We start from the raw sequence: 15,946 nt of genomic DNA, 5'->3' as shown, positions 1-15,946 counted from the left end.
GACTGGCCCTTATCCTATTGTAAGGTCTCGACCTAAAATGCTGACTGTCCTTTTAAAGATAAAGATTTGCTTTATTTTAAACACAAGAGATTCTACAGATGCTGGAAATCCAGAGCAACACACACAAAATGGTGGAGGAACTCAGCAGGTCAGACAGCGTCTATGGACAAAGTAACACACACAAAATGCTGGAGGAACTCAGCAGGTCAGACAGCGTCAATGGACAGAGTAACACACAAAATGCTGGAGGAACTCGGCAGGTCAGACAGCGTCTATGGACAGAGTAACACACACAAAATGCTGGAGGAACTCAGCAGGTCAGACAGTGTCTATGGACAGAGTAACACACACAAAATGCTGGAGGAACTCAGCAGGTCAGACAGTGTCTGTGGTGAGGAATAAACTTCTAATGTTTCTGGGTGAGACCCTTCACCAGGTCTAGAAGGGAAGGGGAAAGAAGCTAGATTAAGAAGATTAGGAAGAGGAGGAAGAGTACAAGCTGGCAGGTGATAGGTGAGAGCAGGTGAGGGGGAAGTTTGTTGGGTGGCAGAGGGGGAGTGAAGTAAGAAGCTGGGAGGTGATAGGCAGAAGGGGTAAAGTGCTGAAGAAGAAGGAATCTGAAAGGAGAGAACAGTGGACCCTAGGAGAAAGGGAAGGAGGAGCTCCAGGGGGAGGCGATGGCCAGATGAGAAGTTGTAAAAGTTGGTGTTCATGCTGTTAGACTAGCTTTACTTGTCACATGTACATCGAAACTTACAGTGAAATGTCTTGTTAGTGTCACCGACCAATGTCGGCTGTTCATTCCTCTCCAGAGATGCCTGGCCTGCTGAGTTCCTCCAGCATTTCTCTGTGTGTTGCACTGTATTTCCAGCATCTGCAGAATCCTTTGTGTTTATTATTACAGTTATTCTGAGTTGTTTGCAAGTTACTAAAATGTAATCTAATAAAAAATTGATTTATACAGTTTAGAGAAAAGTAACTGAAATCCTATACAAAGGTGATGCTTCAGACCATCAGACACAGGAACAGAATTAGGCCAGTGAGGTGCATTTGATGGCTCTGGGCCTGTACTCATTGAAACCTAGTGAGTTTTGAAAGTCCTAGAGTTGATGTGGAGAGAATATTTCCTACAGGGGGTGAGTCTAGAACCAGATGGCTCAGCCTCAGAATAAAAGGATGTCCCTTTAGAACAGAGACAGAGAGAAGTTTCCTTAACTAAACATTGGTGAATCTGTGAAATTCATTGCTACAGATGGCTGTGGAGACCAAGTCACTGGGTATATTTAAAGCAGAGGTTGATAGGTTCTTGATTAATTATAGGTGTCAAAGATTACAGGGAGATGGCAGGAGAGTAGTGTTGAGAGGAATTTTAAATAAGCCATGATGGAATAGCTGAAAAGAGAAAATAATTTAGAAATGTGACTCAGCTTTTCCTGAGTCAAACTAAATTTTCAAACTCTTTATTCTGATTAATTCCCATTGAAATTGCAGGTAGTCTGGGAAAATCAGATTGGTACTGGACCCAAAGAAAGGGAGTTTGTGGAGTGCCTCCGTGATCGATTCTTAGAGCTGTTTGTACGGGAGCCTACCAGGGAGAAGGCAATTCTGGATTTAGTATTGTGTAATGAACCGGATTTGATAAGGGAACTCGAGGTAAAGGAGCCATTAGAAGGTAGTGACCATAATATGATAAGTTTTAATCTACAATTTGAGAGGGAGAAGGGAAAATCGGAAGTGTCAGTATTACAGCTGAACAAAGGGGACTATGGAGTCATGAGGGAGGAACTAGCCAAAGCTGACTGGAAGATACCCTAGCAGGGATGACAATGGAACAACAATGGCAGGTATTTCTGGGAATAATACAGAAGGTGCAGGATCAGTTCTTTCTAAAGAGGAAGAAAGATTCTAAGGGGAGTAAGGGGCGACCGTGGCTGACAAGGGAAGTCAAGGACAGTATAAAAATAAAAGAGAAGTATAACATAGCAAAGATGAGTGGGAAGCCAGAGGATTGAGAAATTTTTAAAGAGCAACAGAAGGTAACTAAAAAGGCAATATGGGGAGAAAAGATGAGGCACAAAGGTAAGCTAGCCAAGAATATAAAGGAGGATAGTAAAAGCTTCTTTAGGTATGTGAAGAGGAAAAAATTAGTTGAGACCAAAGTTGGGACCTTGAAGGCAGAAATGGGTGAATTTATTATGGGGAACAAGGAAATGGCAGACGAGTTGAACAGGTACTTTGGATCTGTCTTCACTAGGGAAGACACAGACAATCTTCCAGATGTAATTGTGGCCAGAGGACCTAGGGTAATGGAGGAACTGAAGGAAATTCACATTAGGCAGAAAATGGTGTTGGGTAGACTGATGGGACTGAAGGCTGATAAATCCCCAGAGCCTGATGGTTTGCATCCCAGGGTACTTAAGAAGGTGGCTCTAGAAATCGTGGACACATTGGTAATCATTTTCCAACGTTCTATAGATTCAAGATCAGTTCCTGAGGATTGGAAGGTAGCTAATGTTATCCCACTTTTTAAGAAAGGAGGGAGAGAGAAAATGGGGAATTATAGACCAGTTAGCCTGACATCAGTGGTGGGGAAGATGCTGGAGTCAATTATAAAAGATGAAATAGTGGCACATTTGGATAGTAGTAACAGGATCGGTCTGAGTCAGCATGGATTTACGAAGGGGAAATCATACTTGACTAATCTTCTGGAATTTTTTGAGGATGTAACTATGAAAATGGACAAGGGAGAGCCAGTGGATATAGTGTACCTGGACTTTCAGAAAGCCTTTGCTAAGGCCCCACACAGGAGATTAGTGGGCAAAATTAGAGCACATTAGGCAGGGTACTAACATGAATAGAAAATTGGTTGGCAGACAGGAAACAAAGAGTAGGGATTAATGGGTCCTTTTCAGAATGGCAGGCAGTGACTAGTGGAGTACCGCAAGGCTCGGTGCTGGGACCGCAGCTATTTACAATATACATTAATGATTTAGATGAAGGGATTAAAAGTAACATTAGCAAATTTGCGGATGACACAAAGCTGGGTGGCAGTGTGAAATATGAGGAGGGTGTTAGGAGAATGCAGGGTGACTTGGACAGGTTGGGTGAGTGGGCAGATGCAGTTTAATGTGGATAAATGTGAGGTTATCCACTTTAGTGGCAAGAACAGGAAGGCAGATTACTATCTGAATGGTGTCAAGTTAGGAAAAGGGGAAGTACAATGAGATCTAGGTGTTCTTGTACATCAGTCACTGAAAGTAAGTATGCAGGTACAGCAGGCAGTGAAGAAAGCTAATGGCATGTTGGCCTTCATAACAAGGGGAATTGAGTATAGGAGCAAAAAGGTCCTTTTGCAGTTGTACAGGGCCCTGATGAGACCCCACCTGGAGTATTGTGTGCAGTTTTGGTCTCCAAATTTGAGGAAGGACATTCTTGTTATTGAGGGAGTGCAGCGTAGGTTCACGAGGTTAATTCCCGGGATGGCGGGACTGTCATATGTTGAAAGATTGGAGCGACTGGGCTTGTATACACTGGATCTTAGAAGGATGAGAGGGGATCTGATTGAAACATATAAGATTATTAAGGGATTGGACACACTCGAGGCAGGAAACATGTTCCCGATGTTGGGGGAGTCCAGAACCAGAGGGCACAGTTTAAGAATAAGGGGTAGGCCATTTAGAACGGAGTTCAGGAAAAACTTTTTCACCCAGAGAGTTGTGGATCTACGGAATGCTCTGCCTCAGAATGTAGTGGAGGCCAATTCTCTGGATGCTTTCAAGAAAAAGTTAGATAGAGCTCTTAAAGATAGCGGAGTCAAGGGATATGGGGAGAAGGCAGGAACGGGGTACTGATTGTGGATGATCAGCCACGATCACATTGAATGGCGGTGCTGGCTCAAAGGTCTGTGTGACCTACTCCTACACCTATTGCCTATTGAAATAAAAGGTGTACCCCCTGCTGCCCCCTGCTGTTCTATGTGTGTATGGTAAGTCCTCTCTCCCACCTCCATAGAGTCATAGCAACACGGCACTGAATCAGGCCATTCGGCCCAACTACTCCATGCTGACCACTACTTCCTGTTACTCTGACTCTGCTGGCCTGCACTTTTATCCGTTCCACAGCTTCACATGTCTCTCTCCCTGGGCAAGGGACCGACACTGTCAAATAGAAATAGTAAAAACCCAGCCATGTGCACAAAGTGCTGGAGGAACTCAGCGGGTCAGGCTGCATCTGTGAGGAAAACAGAATTTCCCGGTGGCCAAACATTTTAATTCCAGTTCCCATTTCCGTTCTGATGTGACGGTCCGTGACCTCCTTAATGTGCCAAGATGAGGCCACTCTCAGGGTGGAGGAGCAACACCTCATATTCCACCCAGGTAGCCTCCAACCTGATGGCTTGAATATCAATTTCGCCTTCCAGTAAAAGAATCCCTCCCTCTCCCCCTTCTTCTATTCCCCTCTCTGGCCTCTTACCTCTCCTCACCTGCCTATCACCTCCCCCAGTGCCTCTCCTTCTTCTCTTTCTCCCATGGTCCACTCTCCCCTCCTGTCAGATTTCTTCCTCTCCAACTCTTTGCTTTTCCAGCCCACTTGGCTTCACCTATCACCTTCTAGCCGTCTTCCTTCCCCTCCCCCCCTTGTTTACTCTGGGATCTTCCCCCTTCCTTCCCAGTCCTGGGTCTTAGACTGAAGCAGTCACAACATGTGCTGGCAATATCAGAACCCATCCAGAGGAAAGACCAACTCCGTGTGGAACAACAAAGTAAGTTTATTTGTATTAATTCCAAAAGAACATCGGTGGCTCAGCTGAGCGATACCCCGAGAAGTAACATTCTCAAAACTAGGACCTCACAATTCGTGCTGATCGGGCGTCCACTTAAATAATACAAGTAACACGAGTCCCTGAGCCCATCAAAGTAAACTCAACAAGCTTAAACAGAAAGCACAACAAGGCCGCGTTACAGAGAGCAAGTCGACTGAGAAAAAAACACAAGGAACTCCCACCAATTAAAGATTCACATTAAGCAACAATTAACCAATTCAGATGCTCTGAAACCCTTGGAGTCCAATGTTGTCCAGGCCTTAAGAGCTCTTTACAGAAACGTCGACTGCTTATTCATTTCCATAGATGCTGCCTGACCTGCTGAGTTCCTCCAGCAAGTTGTGTGTGTTGCTCTGGATTCCCAGCGTCAGCAGAATCTCTTGTGTTTATACAAAAATAGAGGAAGAACTTGTGTCCATCTCCTTACATCTTGTTGGCTTCCAACTGGCCATTTCATTCATTATCAACACCATTCAAGCCCCAGCTCCCTATCTGATGACACGGGAATGGAGTGGTTAGAGTAACAATTTACAGCAGCAGCGGGTTCAATTCCCACCCCTGTCTGTAAGGAGTTTGACGTTCCGGGTTCTTTGTCCCAGGTTCTCTAGCTTCCACTCACATTCCAAAGACGTACAGATTGGTAACAATTAGTAAATTACGAGGATGCTATGCTGGCCCTGGATGCATGGGGCTGCCCCCGGCATGTCTCTCGGACTGAGTTGGTCATTGATGCACATGTTTTGACGTACGTGACGAGTGAAGTTAATCCCTTTAATTTCTTTTATCAGAGAATGGAGGGAATTGAAAATACATCTCTGTTTGATAAAACCCCTCTCCAGGGATGTGAAACACCACATTTACTCTGACCCAGTGCTTTCAAACTACAAACATGATTACCAGATGCTTTTAAGATATTAGAAAAAGTGGCTAGAGCTCTTTGAGGGAAATATTGATTCAGTTTCTCTACTCTAAAGACCTAAATGGCTTAAATGCCTTAGAATTGAATAACTTGCCCTTTAATAGGTAATTCTGTTGAACGTGTAATTGTTGTCCTGTCATTTTGAGTGGGGTATGTGTGTGACGGGAGGCCTAGGTGAGGACGGTAAGTGGGGTATGTGTGTGACGGGAGGCCTAGGTGAGGACGGTAAGTGGGGTATGTGTGTGACGGGAGGCCTAGGTGAGGACGGTAAGCGGGGTATGTGTGTGACGGGAGGCCTAGGTGAGGACGGTAAGCGGGGTATGTGTGTGACGGGAGGCCTAGGTGAGGACGGTAAGTGGGGTATGTGTGTGACGGGAGGCCTAGGTGAGGACGGTAAGTGGGGTATGTGTGTGACGGGAGGCCTAGGTGAGGACGGTAAGCGGGGTATGTGTGTGACGGGAGGCCTAGGTGAGGACGGTAAGTGGGGTATGTGTGTGACGGGAGGCCTAGGTGAGGACGGTAAGCGGGGTATGTGTGTGACAAGAGGCCTAGGTGAGGATGATAAGGACCCAAGTACTAGAGTATCCGAAACTAGAATCGAGACATGATTTTCAGACTGAGATGAGAACGGAGTTCTTGATTGGATACTGGAGAGAACCTGCCGTGACTAGACGAGAATCCAAATGAGACAGAAATCCTAAACGCAATCGCAGACGGAACCAACGTTGAACTGACGATTAAACACTGACCTGAGTTCAGGCGCTCTTTAAATACCCAAATCTTGGCACAAAGCGTGGCCGCCAATTCCCGGGCCAGAATGTTTAAAGGGACAGTGCTGGCTATCCATACTTTGGCGAATTGGAGCCCCTAATCCCTGGAGAATGGCGCGGTCGGTCGGGTGCGTACCGTAACAGAGTCACAGTCACACAGATTGGAAGCAGACCCTTTAGCCTGACTTTTCCACGTCGGCAAGTTGCCCATTGAGACTGTCCTGTTTGGCTCATTTTGGCCCATATTCCTCGAAACCTTCTCTAGCCGCATACCCGTCTAAGCGCCTTTTAAACATTGTACTGTGCTCGTCTCTACCACTTCCTCTGGCAACTCCATCCCTATACCCACCACCCTCTGTATGAAGAACTTACCCCTAAGTTCTCTCTAAATTCTTCCCACTCTCACCATAAACCTCTGCCTTCTTGTTTTGGAACTCTCTACCCTGGGGATAAAAAGCTTTGGCCATTGACCTTAACTGTGCCATCATGATTTTAGAAACCTATATAAGATCCCCCCAGCAGCCTCCCATGCTCTGGGGTACTGGGGGTGGTTAACATAAAACTTTAAAGTCCCAGTGACTCAGATTCAATTCCTGCAGACGTCTGTGAGGGGTTTGTACGTTCTCCCCATGACCGTGTGCGTTTCCTCCGAATGCTGCAGGCTCCTCCCACAGTCCAAAGACAAGCCAGTTCGTAGGTTAATTGGTCATTGTAAGTTGTCCTGTGATTAGGTTAGTTAAATCGAGTGTTGCTGGGTGGGGCCTGTTCCACGCTGTATCTCAATAAATAAAAATAAATTTTAGAAAAGCCCCAGTCTGTCCAGTCTCTCCTAATAACTCGGATCCTCCAGTCCTGGTAACGTCATTGTAAAACTTTTCTGCAGCTTGCTGTGAGAGCTCCGATGAAGCCCTCAGGAGTGTGGCCTCGGCTTTCTGCTTTTGCCCGTTACCATTCGCCGATGGTGCACTTGACCTTCAACATGCGAATGCAGACATAGCAGCATTATCGCTGTGCTCACAACCCAGAGGCCTGCTTAGATGTGACACAAATGTCAATAAGCCTCGTGCATTTTTCATAACACGTAGCACTCGTGAGCGCAGTTAAGTGAGCGAGGGCTTTTCTCTTTGGAGAAAAGGAGGATGTGAGGTAACCTGACAGAGGTGTACAAGATGATAAGAGGCATAGATAGAGTGGATTGACAGAGGCATTTTTCCCAGGGTGGAAATGGCTAATACGAAGGGGCAAAATTTTAAGGTGACCGGAGGAAAGTATAGGGGGATGTCAGAAGTGATTGGTGGGTGTGTGGAACACCCTGCCAGGGTTGGTGGTAGAGGCAGATACATTAGGGACATTTAAGAGACTCTTTGATAGGGGCATAGATTACAGAAACATGGAGGACTATGTGGAATGGAAGAGTTAGATTGATCTTGGAGGAGGTTAAAGGGCTGGTATAGCATGATGGGCTGAAGGGTCTGTACGGTGCTGTTATAGACAATAGACAATAGATGCAGAAGTAGACCATTCGGCCCTTCGAGCCTGCACCGCCATTTTGAGATCATGGCTGATCAACTACTATCAATACCCAGTTCCTGCCTTGTCCCCATATCCCTTGATTCCCCTATCCATTAAGATACCTATCTAGCTCCTTCTTGAAAGCATCCAGAGAATTGGCCTCCACCACCTTCCGAGGCAGTGCATTCCAGACCCCCACGACTCTCTGGGAGAAGAAGTTTTTCCTTAACTCTGTCCTAAATGGCCTACCCCTTATTCTCAAACCATGCCCTCTGGTACTGGACTCTCCCAGCATCTGGAACATATTTCCTGCCTCTATCTTGTCAAATCCCTTAATAATCTTATATGTTTCAATCAGATCCCCTCTCAATCTCCTTAATTCCAGCGTGTACAAGCCCAGTCTCTCTAACCTCTCTGCGTAAGACAGTCCAGACATCCCAGGAATTAATCTCGTGAATCTACGCTGCACTTCCTCTACAGCCAGGATGTCCTTCCTTAACCCTGGAGACCAAAACTGTACACAATACTCCAGGAGTGGTCTCACCAGGGCTCTGTACAAATGCAAGAGGATTTCCTTGCTCTTGTACTCAATTCCCTTTGTAATAAAGGCCAACATTCCATTAGCCTTCTTCTCTGCCTGCTGCACTTGCTCATTCACCTTCAGTGACTGATGAACAAGGACTCCGAGATCTCTTTGTATTTCTCCCTTACCTAACTCTATACCATTCAGATAATAATCTGCCTTCCTGTTCTTACTCCCAAAGTGGATAACCTCACACTTACTCACATTAAACGCCATCTGCCAAATATCTGCCCACTCACCCAGCCTATCCAAGTCACCCTGAATTCTCCTAACATCCTCATCACATGTCACACTGCCACCCAGCTTAATATCATCAGCAAATTTGCTGATGTTATTTTCTATGCCTTCATCCAAGTCGTTAACGTAAATGGTAAACAGCTGTGGTCCCAATACCGAGCCCTGTGGCACCCCACTAGTCACCACCTGCCATTCCGAGAAACACCCATTCACCGCTACCCTTTGCTTTCTATCTGCCAACCAGTTTTCTATCCATGTCAATGCCTTCCCCCCAATGCCCTGAGCTTTGATTTTACCCACCAATCTTCTATGTGGGACCTTATCAAATGCCTTCTGAAAATCGAGGTACACTACATCCACTGGATCTCCCCTGTCTAACTTCCTGGTTACATCCTCGAAAAACTCCAACAGATTAGTCAAGCATGATTTACCCTTGGTAAATCCATGCTGGCTCGGCCCAATCCTATCACTGCTATCTAGATATGCCACTATTTCATCCTTAATAATGGACTCTAGCATCTTTCCCACTACCGATGTCAGGTTGACAGGTCGATAGTTCTCTGTTTTCTCCCTCCCTCCTTTCTTAAAAAGTGGGATAACATTAGCCATTCTCCAATCCTCAGGAACTGATCCTGAATCTAAGGAACATTGGAAAATGATTACCAATGCATCCGCAATTTCCAGGGCCACCTCCTTTAGTACCCTAGGGTGCAGACCATCTGGACCTGGGGATTTGTCAGCCTTCAGTCCCATCAGTCTTCTCATCACCGTTTCCTTCCTAATGTCAATCTGTTTCATTTCCTCTGTTACCCTATGTCCTTGGCCCATCCATGCATCTGGGAGATTGCTTGTGTCTTCCTTAGTGAAAACAGATCTAAAGTACTCATTAAATTCTTCTGCCATTTCTCTGTTTCCCATAACAACTTCACCCAATTTATTCTTCAAGGGCCCAACATTGTTCTTAACTATCTTCTTTCTTTTCACATACCTAAAAAGGCTTTTGCTATCTTCCTTTATATTCCTGGCTAGCTTGCGTTCGTACCTCATTTTTTCTCCCCGTATTGTCTTTTTAGTTAAGTTCTGTTGTTCCTTAAAAACTTCCCAATCATCTGTCCTCCCACTCACCTTAGCTCTGTCATATTTCCTTTTTTTTAATGCTATGCAATCTCTGACTTCCTTTGTCAACCACTGTGGCCCCTTTCCCCCCTTTGAATCCTTCCTTCTCTGGGGGATGAACTGATTTTGCACCTTGTGCATTATTCCCAAGAATACCTAGCATTGCTGTTCCACTGTCTTTTCTGCTAGGCTATCCGTCCAGTCAACTTTGGCCAGCTCCTCCCTCATGGCTCCATCGTCTCCCCTGTTCAACTGCAACACTGACACCTCCGAGCTGCCCTTATCCTTCTCAAATTGCAGATAAAAGCTTATCATATTCTGATCACTACCTCCTAATGGCTCCTTTACTGCGAGATCACTTATCAAATCCTGTTCATTACATAACACTAAATCCAGAATAGTCTTGTCCCTGGTCGGCTCTCGTACAAGCTGTTCCAAGAATGCATCCCGTAGGCACTCTACAAACTCCCTATCCTGGGGTCCAGCACCAACCTGATTCTCCCAGTTCGCCTGCATGTTGAAATCCCCCATAACTACTGCGACATTACCTTTGCCAAATGCCAATGTTAACTCCCTATTCAACTTGCACCCAATATCCATGCTACTGTTTGGTGGCCTGTAGACAACACCCATTTGGGTCCTTTTGCCCTTACTGTTCTTCAGTTCTATCCACACAGACTCTACTTCTCCTGACCCTATGTCCCCCCTTGCAAAGGACTGAATCTCATTCCTCACCAACAGGGCCACCCCACCCCCTCTGCCGACATTTCTGTCCCTACGATAGCACGTATACCCTTGTACATTCATTTCCTAGGTCTGATCTCCCTGCAGCCATGTCTCCGTTATCCCAACAACATCATAGTTACCCATTCGCACCTGGGCTTCAAGCTCATCCGCCTTATTCCTGACACTTCGTGCATTCAGATATAGAATTTTTAACCCATTTCTCCTCTCTCTGTTTGAATCGCTGCCTATTGTGCTTAACCCAGCTCCCCGAACTCCCATCAGGCTATACGCCCCTAGAATTTTGTTGTCCTTCCTACATTTACTTATTCTTTCAACACATTTAACTCCATGGTCCGTCAGACCATCCCTCTGTACACGAGTCCTCCTTATCACTTGTTCCGCCCCACCTTCCTCTACTACACACTTAATATTCCGGAACCGTGTAGTCCCCACCTGTGCTTTATTCTTCCTCTCGCTATCCTCTCTCACATTCTGGATCCCCGCCCCCTGCAAATTTAGTTTAAACCCCCCCCAAGAAGCACTAGCAAACTTCCCTGCAAGAATGTTAGTACCTCTCCAGTTCAGGTGTAAACCGTCCCTTCGGAACAGATCCCACCTTCCCTGGAACAAGGCCCAATTATCTACAAACCTGAAGCCCTCCCTCCTGCACCATCCTCTCAGCCACTTATTAATCTGTATAATCCTTCTGTTCCTTGCCTCACTCGCACGTGGCACAGGTAGCAATCCTGAGATTGTTACCCTGGAGGTCCTGCTCTTCAGCTTCGCACCTAACTCCCTGAACTCCCTACGCAGGACCCCCTCACTCATCCTACCCACGTCATTGGTCCCTACATGGACCACAACATCTGTATTCTTGCCCTCCCTCTCGAGAATAACCTGCACCCGATCTGAGATGTCTCGGACCCCGGCACCAGGGAAGCAACGTACCATCCGAGACTCCTGATCTTCCCCACAAAATCTCCTATCCGCCCCCCTGACTATAGAATCCCCTATCACTACTGATCTCTTCTCTTCCCTCCTCCCCTTCCTAGTCGCGGGTCCAACCTCAGTGCCAGAGACAGGACCACTGCAGCTTGTTCCTGGTAGGTCATCCCCACCAACAGTATCCAAAACGGTATACTTATTGTTGATGGGAACGGCCACAGGGGTGCTCTTCTCTCTCTGTCTGCTCCCCCTGCCTCTCTTGACTGTCACCCATTTGCCTACCTCCTGTCTTTTCGGTGTGACTGCCTCCCGATAACTCTTATCTATCTCTGCCTCTGCCTCCCGAATGATCCATAGTTCATCCAGCTCCTGCTCCAATTCCCTAACTCGGTCTGATAGGAGCTGCAGCTGGATGCACCTTTTGCAGGTGTGGTCATCAGGGACAACTGTGTTGACCCTGACCTCCCACATACTGCATACGGAGCACACCACTGCTCTAACTGTCTCCCCCATTACCTGATCCCAGATTAGTCAGAATAAATGTTGTATGTTGTATGCTCTATGTTCTATGTTGTGCTCCACACTAAACTACATACTAAGAATTCCATGACATTGCCTGATTTTATTGCAATATGTACTTCACAATCTGCTGAGCAGCAGCAAATGGACGGGATTTAGCTAACTGACTTCAACTTTCAGACTCTGATCGTACCTTCCGTCACGTAAACCATCGAGCCCACGTCTCCCTCTTTGATGATGCAGCTGTCTTTGGTGTATTCCACGGGGTACATGCAGTCGACAATCTCCTGGATCTGGGACATCTCCAAGTTCTTCATGAAGTCATTCTCCAGAAAGGCGTCCTGAATCAGATTCCTGGACCTGTTGCACAGAATCAACGACACATTGGGGATGGACTCGGAATCAGGTCAAGTTCAAGTTTAATTGGTATTCAACCAAACATGAAACCCCATCAGTTCAGCCAAACGAAACAGTGTTCCTCCGGAGCCAAGGCACAAAACACAGAACCAACAATCACACACAGCACAAGGCACGTAGAGCACGTATATGATATCAGTAAAATACAGTCACACAAAGCGTATAACCCAAGACCCTGAGTCCATGAATGCTGCAGAAGTCTGCAGTCCAACACAATATCTGACAGTATTCATTCTTTTTATTCATTTACATTCAGGCACCTGGCTGCTTCAGGACTCAACCCTCAGCCCACAGCTCTCACGGTAAGTGCTAGAAGTGTTCCTTGGCAATGGTTTGCCCACTTCATGACCTTGTGTGTGATATTGTTGACATTAATTCTAAATTCACCATTTTGTGGTCAAAGTTATTTACTTTCAAATGTACAGGTTAGTAGGTTGATTGGTCAGGTTGGGTATATCCCGCTGCTGCCTGTAAGGAGTTTGTACGTCCTTCCCATGACCATGTGGGTTTCCTCTCACAGGCCAAAGACCTACGAGGTCGTAGGTTAAGTGGTCACTGTAAATTGTCCCATGATTAGGCTGGAGTTAAATTGGGGTTGCTGGGTGGCATATCTCGAAGGGCAGGTAGGACATACTCCGGGCTGTATCTCAATAAATAAAAATTATTACTGAATAAATAATTGTGCAGTGTCAACTCATTTGGCTGGAAGGATCTGTTACTGTGCTATATCTTAAAACAAGGAACAAGAAAGGAATTGGTTTGAGTTCAAAGTGATCAAAGCGGTCAGAAAGTTGCTGAACTCCGGTGAACACAGCTATTTCAAGAACTGAATGTTCAGGGGATTGTAGCTGTCCTTGAAGCTGGTGGTGTGGGACTTAAGGCTTCTGTACCTCCTGCCCGATGGTAGCAGCAACGAGATGGCATGGCCCAGATGCTGAAGACTGGAGATCTTTGATGATGGACGTTGCCTTCTCCAGGCAGCCCCACCTGTAGATGTGATTGATGGGAGGGAGGGATGTGTCTGTGACGTTTTGGGCAGATACCATTCTCTGTAGCTTCTTATGTTCTGATTGGCTGATCACCAGGTGGATTGGTCTTCCTGATGTCATTGTCCTCCTAGGAAGTGTTAAGGGTAGGTGAGGATCCTGGAAGAGTATGAGGAAGTGAACGAGAGGGTTAGTAAGACTGGCGGTGTTGTGGATAGTGTAGAAGGTTGTCGTAGGTTACGATGGAATATTAACAGGATGCAGAGATGGGCTGAGAAGTGGAAAATTCAGTTCAACCCAGAAAAGTGTGAAGTGATTCACTTTGGAAGGGCGAACTTGAAGGTGGAATACAGAGTTAATGGCAGGATTTTTAACAGTGTGGAGGAACAGAGAGATCTTGGGGCCCACGTCCATAGATCCCTCCAAGTTGTTGCATAAGTTGATCGGGTGGTTAGAGGTGTGTTGGCATTCGGTAGTCGGGAGATTGAGTTTAAGAGCCATGAGGTAATGTTGCAGCTCTACAGAACCCTGGTTGGACCACACTCGGAACATTTTGTTCAGTTCTGGTCGCCTCATTCTAGGAAGAATCTGGAAGGTTTAGAGAGAGTACCAAGATGTAGCATGGATTAAAGAGCATACTTTATGAGGGTAGGTTGAGTGAGCTGGGGCTTTTCTCTTTAGAGAGATGGGGGGTGAAATGTGACGTGACAGAGATGTGTAAGATGAATGGAGTCATAGATCGAGTGGGCAGCCTGAGACTCTCCTAGGGCAGAAATGGCTAAAGGAAGCAGCATAATTGTAAGGTGTTTGGTGGAAAGAATAGAGAGGATGTCAGAGGTAGCTTTTTTACACAGAGTGGTGGGTGTGTGGAACGTGCTGCCTGGGGTTATAGTAGAGGCAGGTACATTTGAAGCATTTAAGAACACATGGATGATAGAAAAATGGAGGGTTATGTGGGAGGGAAGGGGTAGATTCATCTTAGAGTGGATTAAAAGGTCCCAGCAACGTTGTGGGTGAAGGACCTGTACTGCACTCATTGCTACCATCAGGGAGGAGGTACAGAAGCCCGAGGACACACAGTGAATGATTCAGGAGTGGTATCTTTCCCTCTGCCATCAGATTTCTGAATGGACATTGAACCCATGAACACTATCACACTACGTTTCTTGCATTACTTATTTAATTTAACTTTTTAAGATATGTATTATATATATTAAAAAGTTAAATTAGATAAGTTAAATTTTATATTTCCTAATGTACTTCACAGTTTTTATGATTATGTATTGCAATGTGCTGGAGCTGCAAAACAATAAATTTCACAACATATGCCGGTGGTATTAAACCTGACTCTGACTCTGTGATGTTCTGTGTAATAAAGCAGTTCAGTACCAGAGAGAAACTATTTAAACTCAACACAGTCTGGGACTTTCTGAAGATCAGATGCGGCAGAATGAGGGGATCAAAGGGAGGACTTGGCCAGTAGTGGTTAGACCAAAGGTATCACGTTGGTCCTTTGAGGGAACAAAGATTTTATTGCTTTTTTGTCAAATGCTTGCAAGCATACAGAATATTGTGATTCAAATTCATCTCTCATAAAAGACCCAAGGCAAAGTAAGACAGCGTTTGCATTCAAAGGAAGTTGTGTGCAATATGGAATCTGCAATACAAGATCAGTTCAAGCAGCAATTAATAGCTGCAATTCACAGTAAACCTAAAATACACTCTTTAGGTGCACTTGTACACCTACTTGTTTATGCAAATATCTAATCAGCCAATCATGTGGCAGCAACTCAATCCATAAACGCACGCAGACGTGGTCAAGAATGCAGGAGAAATGTGATTTAAATTACTTTGACCGTGGAATGGTTGTTGGGGCAAAACAGCGTGGCTTGAATATCACAGAAACTGCTGATCTCCTGGGATTTTCATGCACAACAGTCTTTAAAGTTTATACAGAATGGTATGAAAAAAAAAACCATCCAGCGACTGGTTGTTCTGTGGCTGAAAATGCTTTGTTATTGTGAGAGGTCGGAGGAGAATGGCCAGACTTGTTCAAGCTGACGGGAAGGTGACGGTAACTCAAATAACCAGTCACCACGTTACCACAGTGGTGTGCACTGAATGCACGACATGTCAAGCCTTGGGCTACAGCAGCAGAAGACCATGAATATACACTTAGTGGCCACTTTTTTAGATACAGGAGGCCCCTCATAAAGTTGCCACTGACTGTATGTTCATTGCTGGCTTGGTAATTAGTAAATTTGTAGACTGAATTCCTCTGATCTCCATTAGGTTGAATGGAAGTAGAAGGCTTTCCAGTCCTCTGTCAGTTTTGTCTTGCCTAGACAATCTGGCAGGGAATCTGTGCTGTGTCCTTAATGAACTGGTTACAGT

The 15,946-nt window shown here is 45.6% G+C and overlaps 1 protein-coding gene across 2 annotated transcripts in view; it reads right to left on the bottom strand.

Moving 5' to 3' along the window:
- LOC140735943 (cGMP-dependent protein kinase 1-like) overlaps window positions 1–12,503 on the bottom strand; it is a 63,407-nt gene extending 50,904 nt beyond the window's left edge. For both annotated transcript variants that reach the window (XM_073061563.1, XM_073061570.1), the window contains exon 1: window positions 12,343–12,503. In XM_073061563.1, the coding sequence (XP_072917664.1) occupies window positions 12,343–12,466 (124 nt within the window). In that variant the 5' untranslated portion in view covers window positions 12,467–12,503. The remainder of the gene's footprint in view (window positions 1–12,342) is intronic.
- Window positions 12,504–15,946: the final 3,443 nt, after the last annotated feature.

This window comes from Hemitrygon akajei, chromosome 1 (assembly GCF_048418815.1).
Source record: "Hemitrygon akajei chromosome 1, sHemAka1.3, whole genome shotgun sequence".
In the NCBI taxonomy this organism is placed as follows: Eukaryota; Metazoa; Chordata; class Chondrichthyes; order Myliobatiformes; family Dasyatidae; genus Hemitrygon; species Hemitrygon akajei.
The sequence above is the reverse complement of the archived record's forward strand: the minus strand, read 5'-3'. Positions and strand labels throughout refer to the sequence as shown.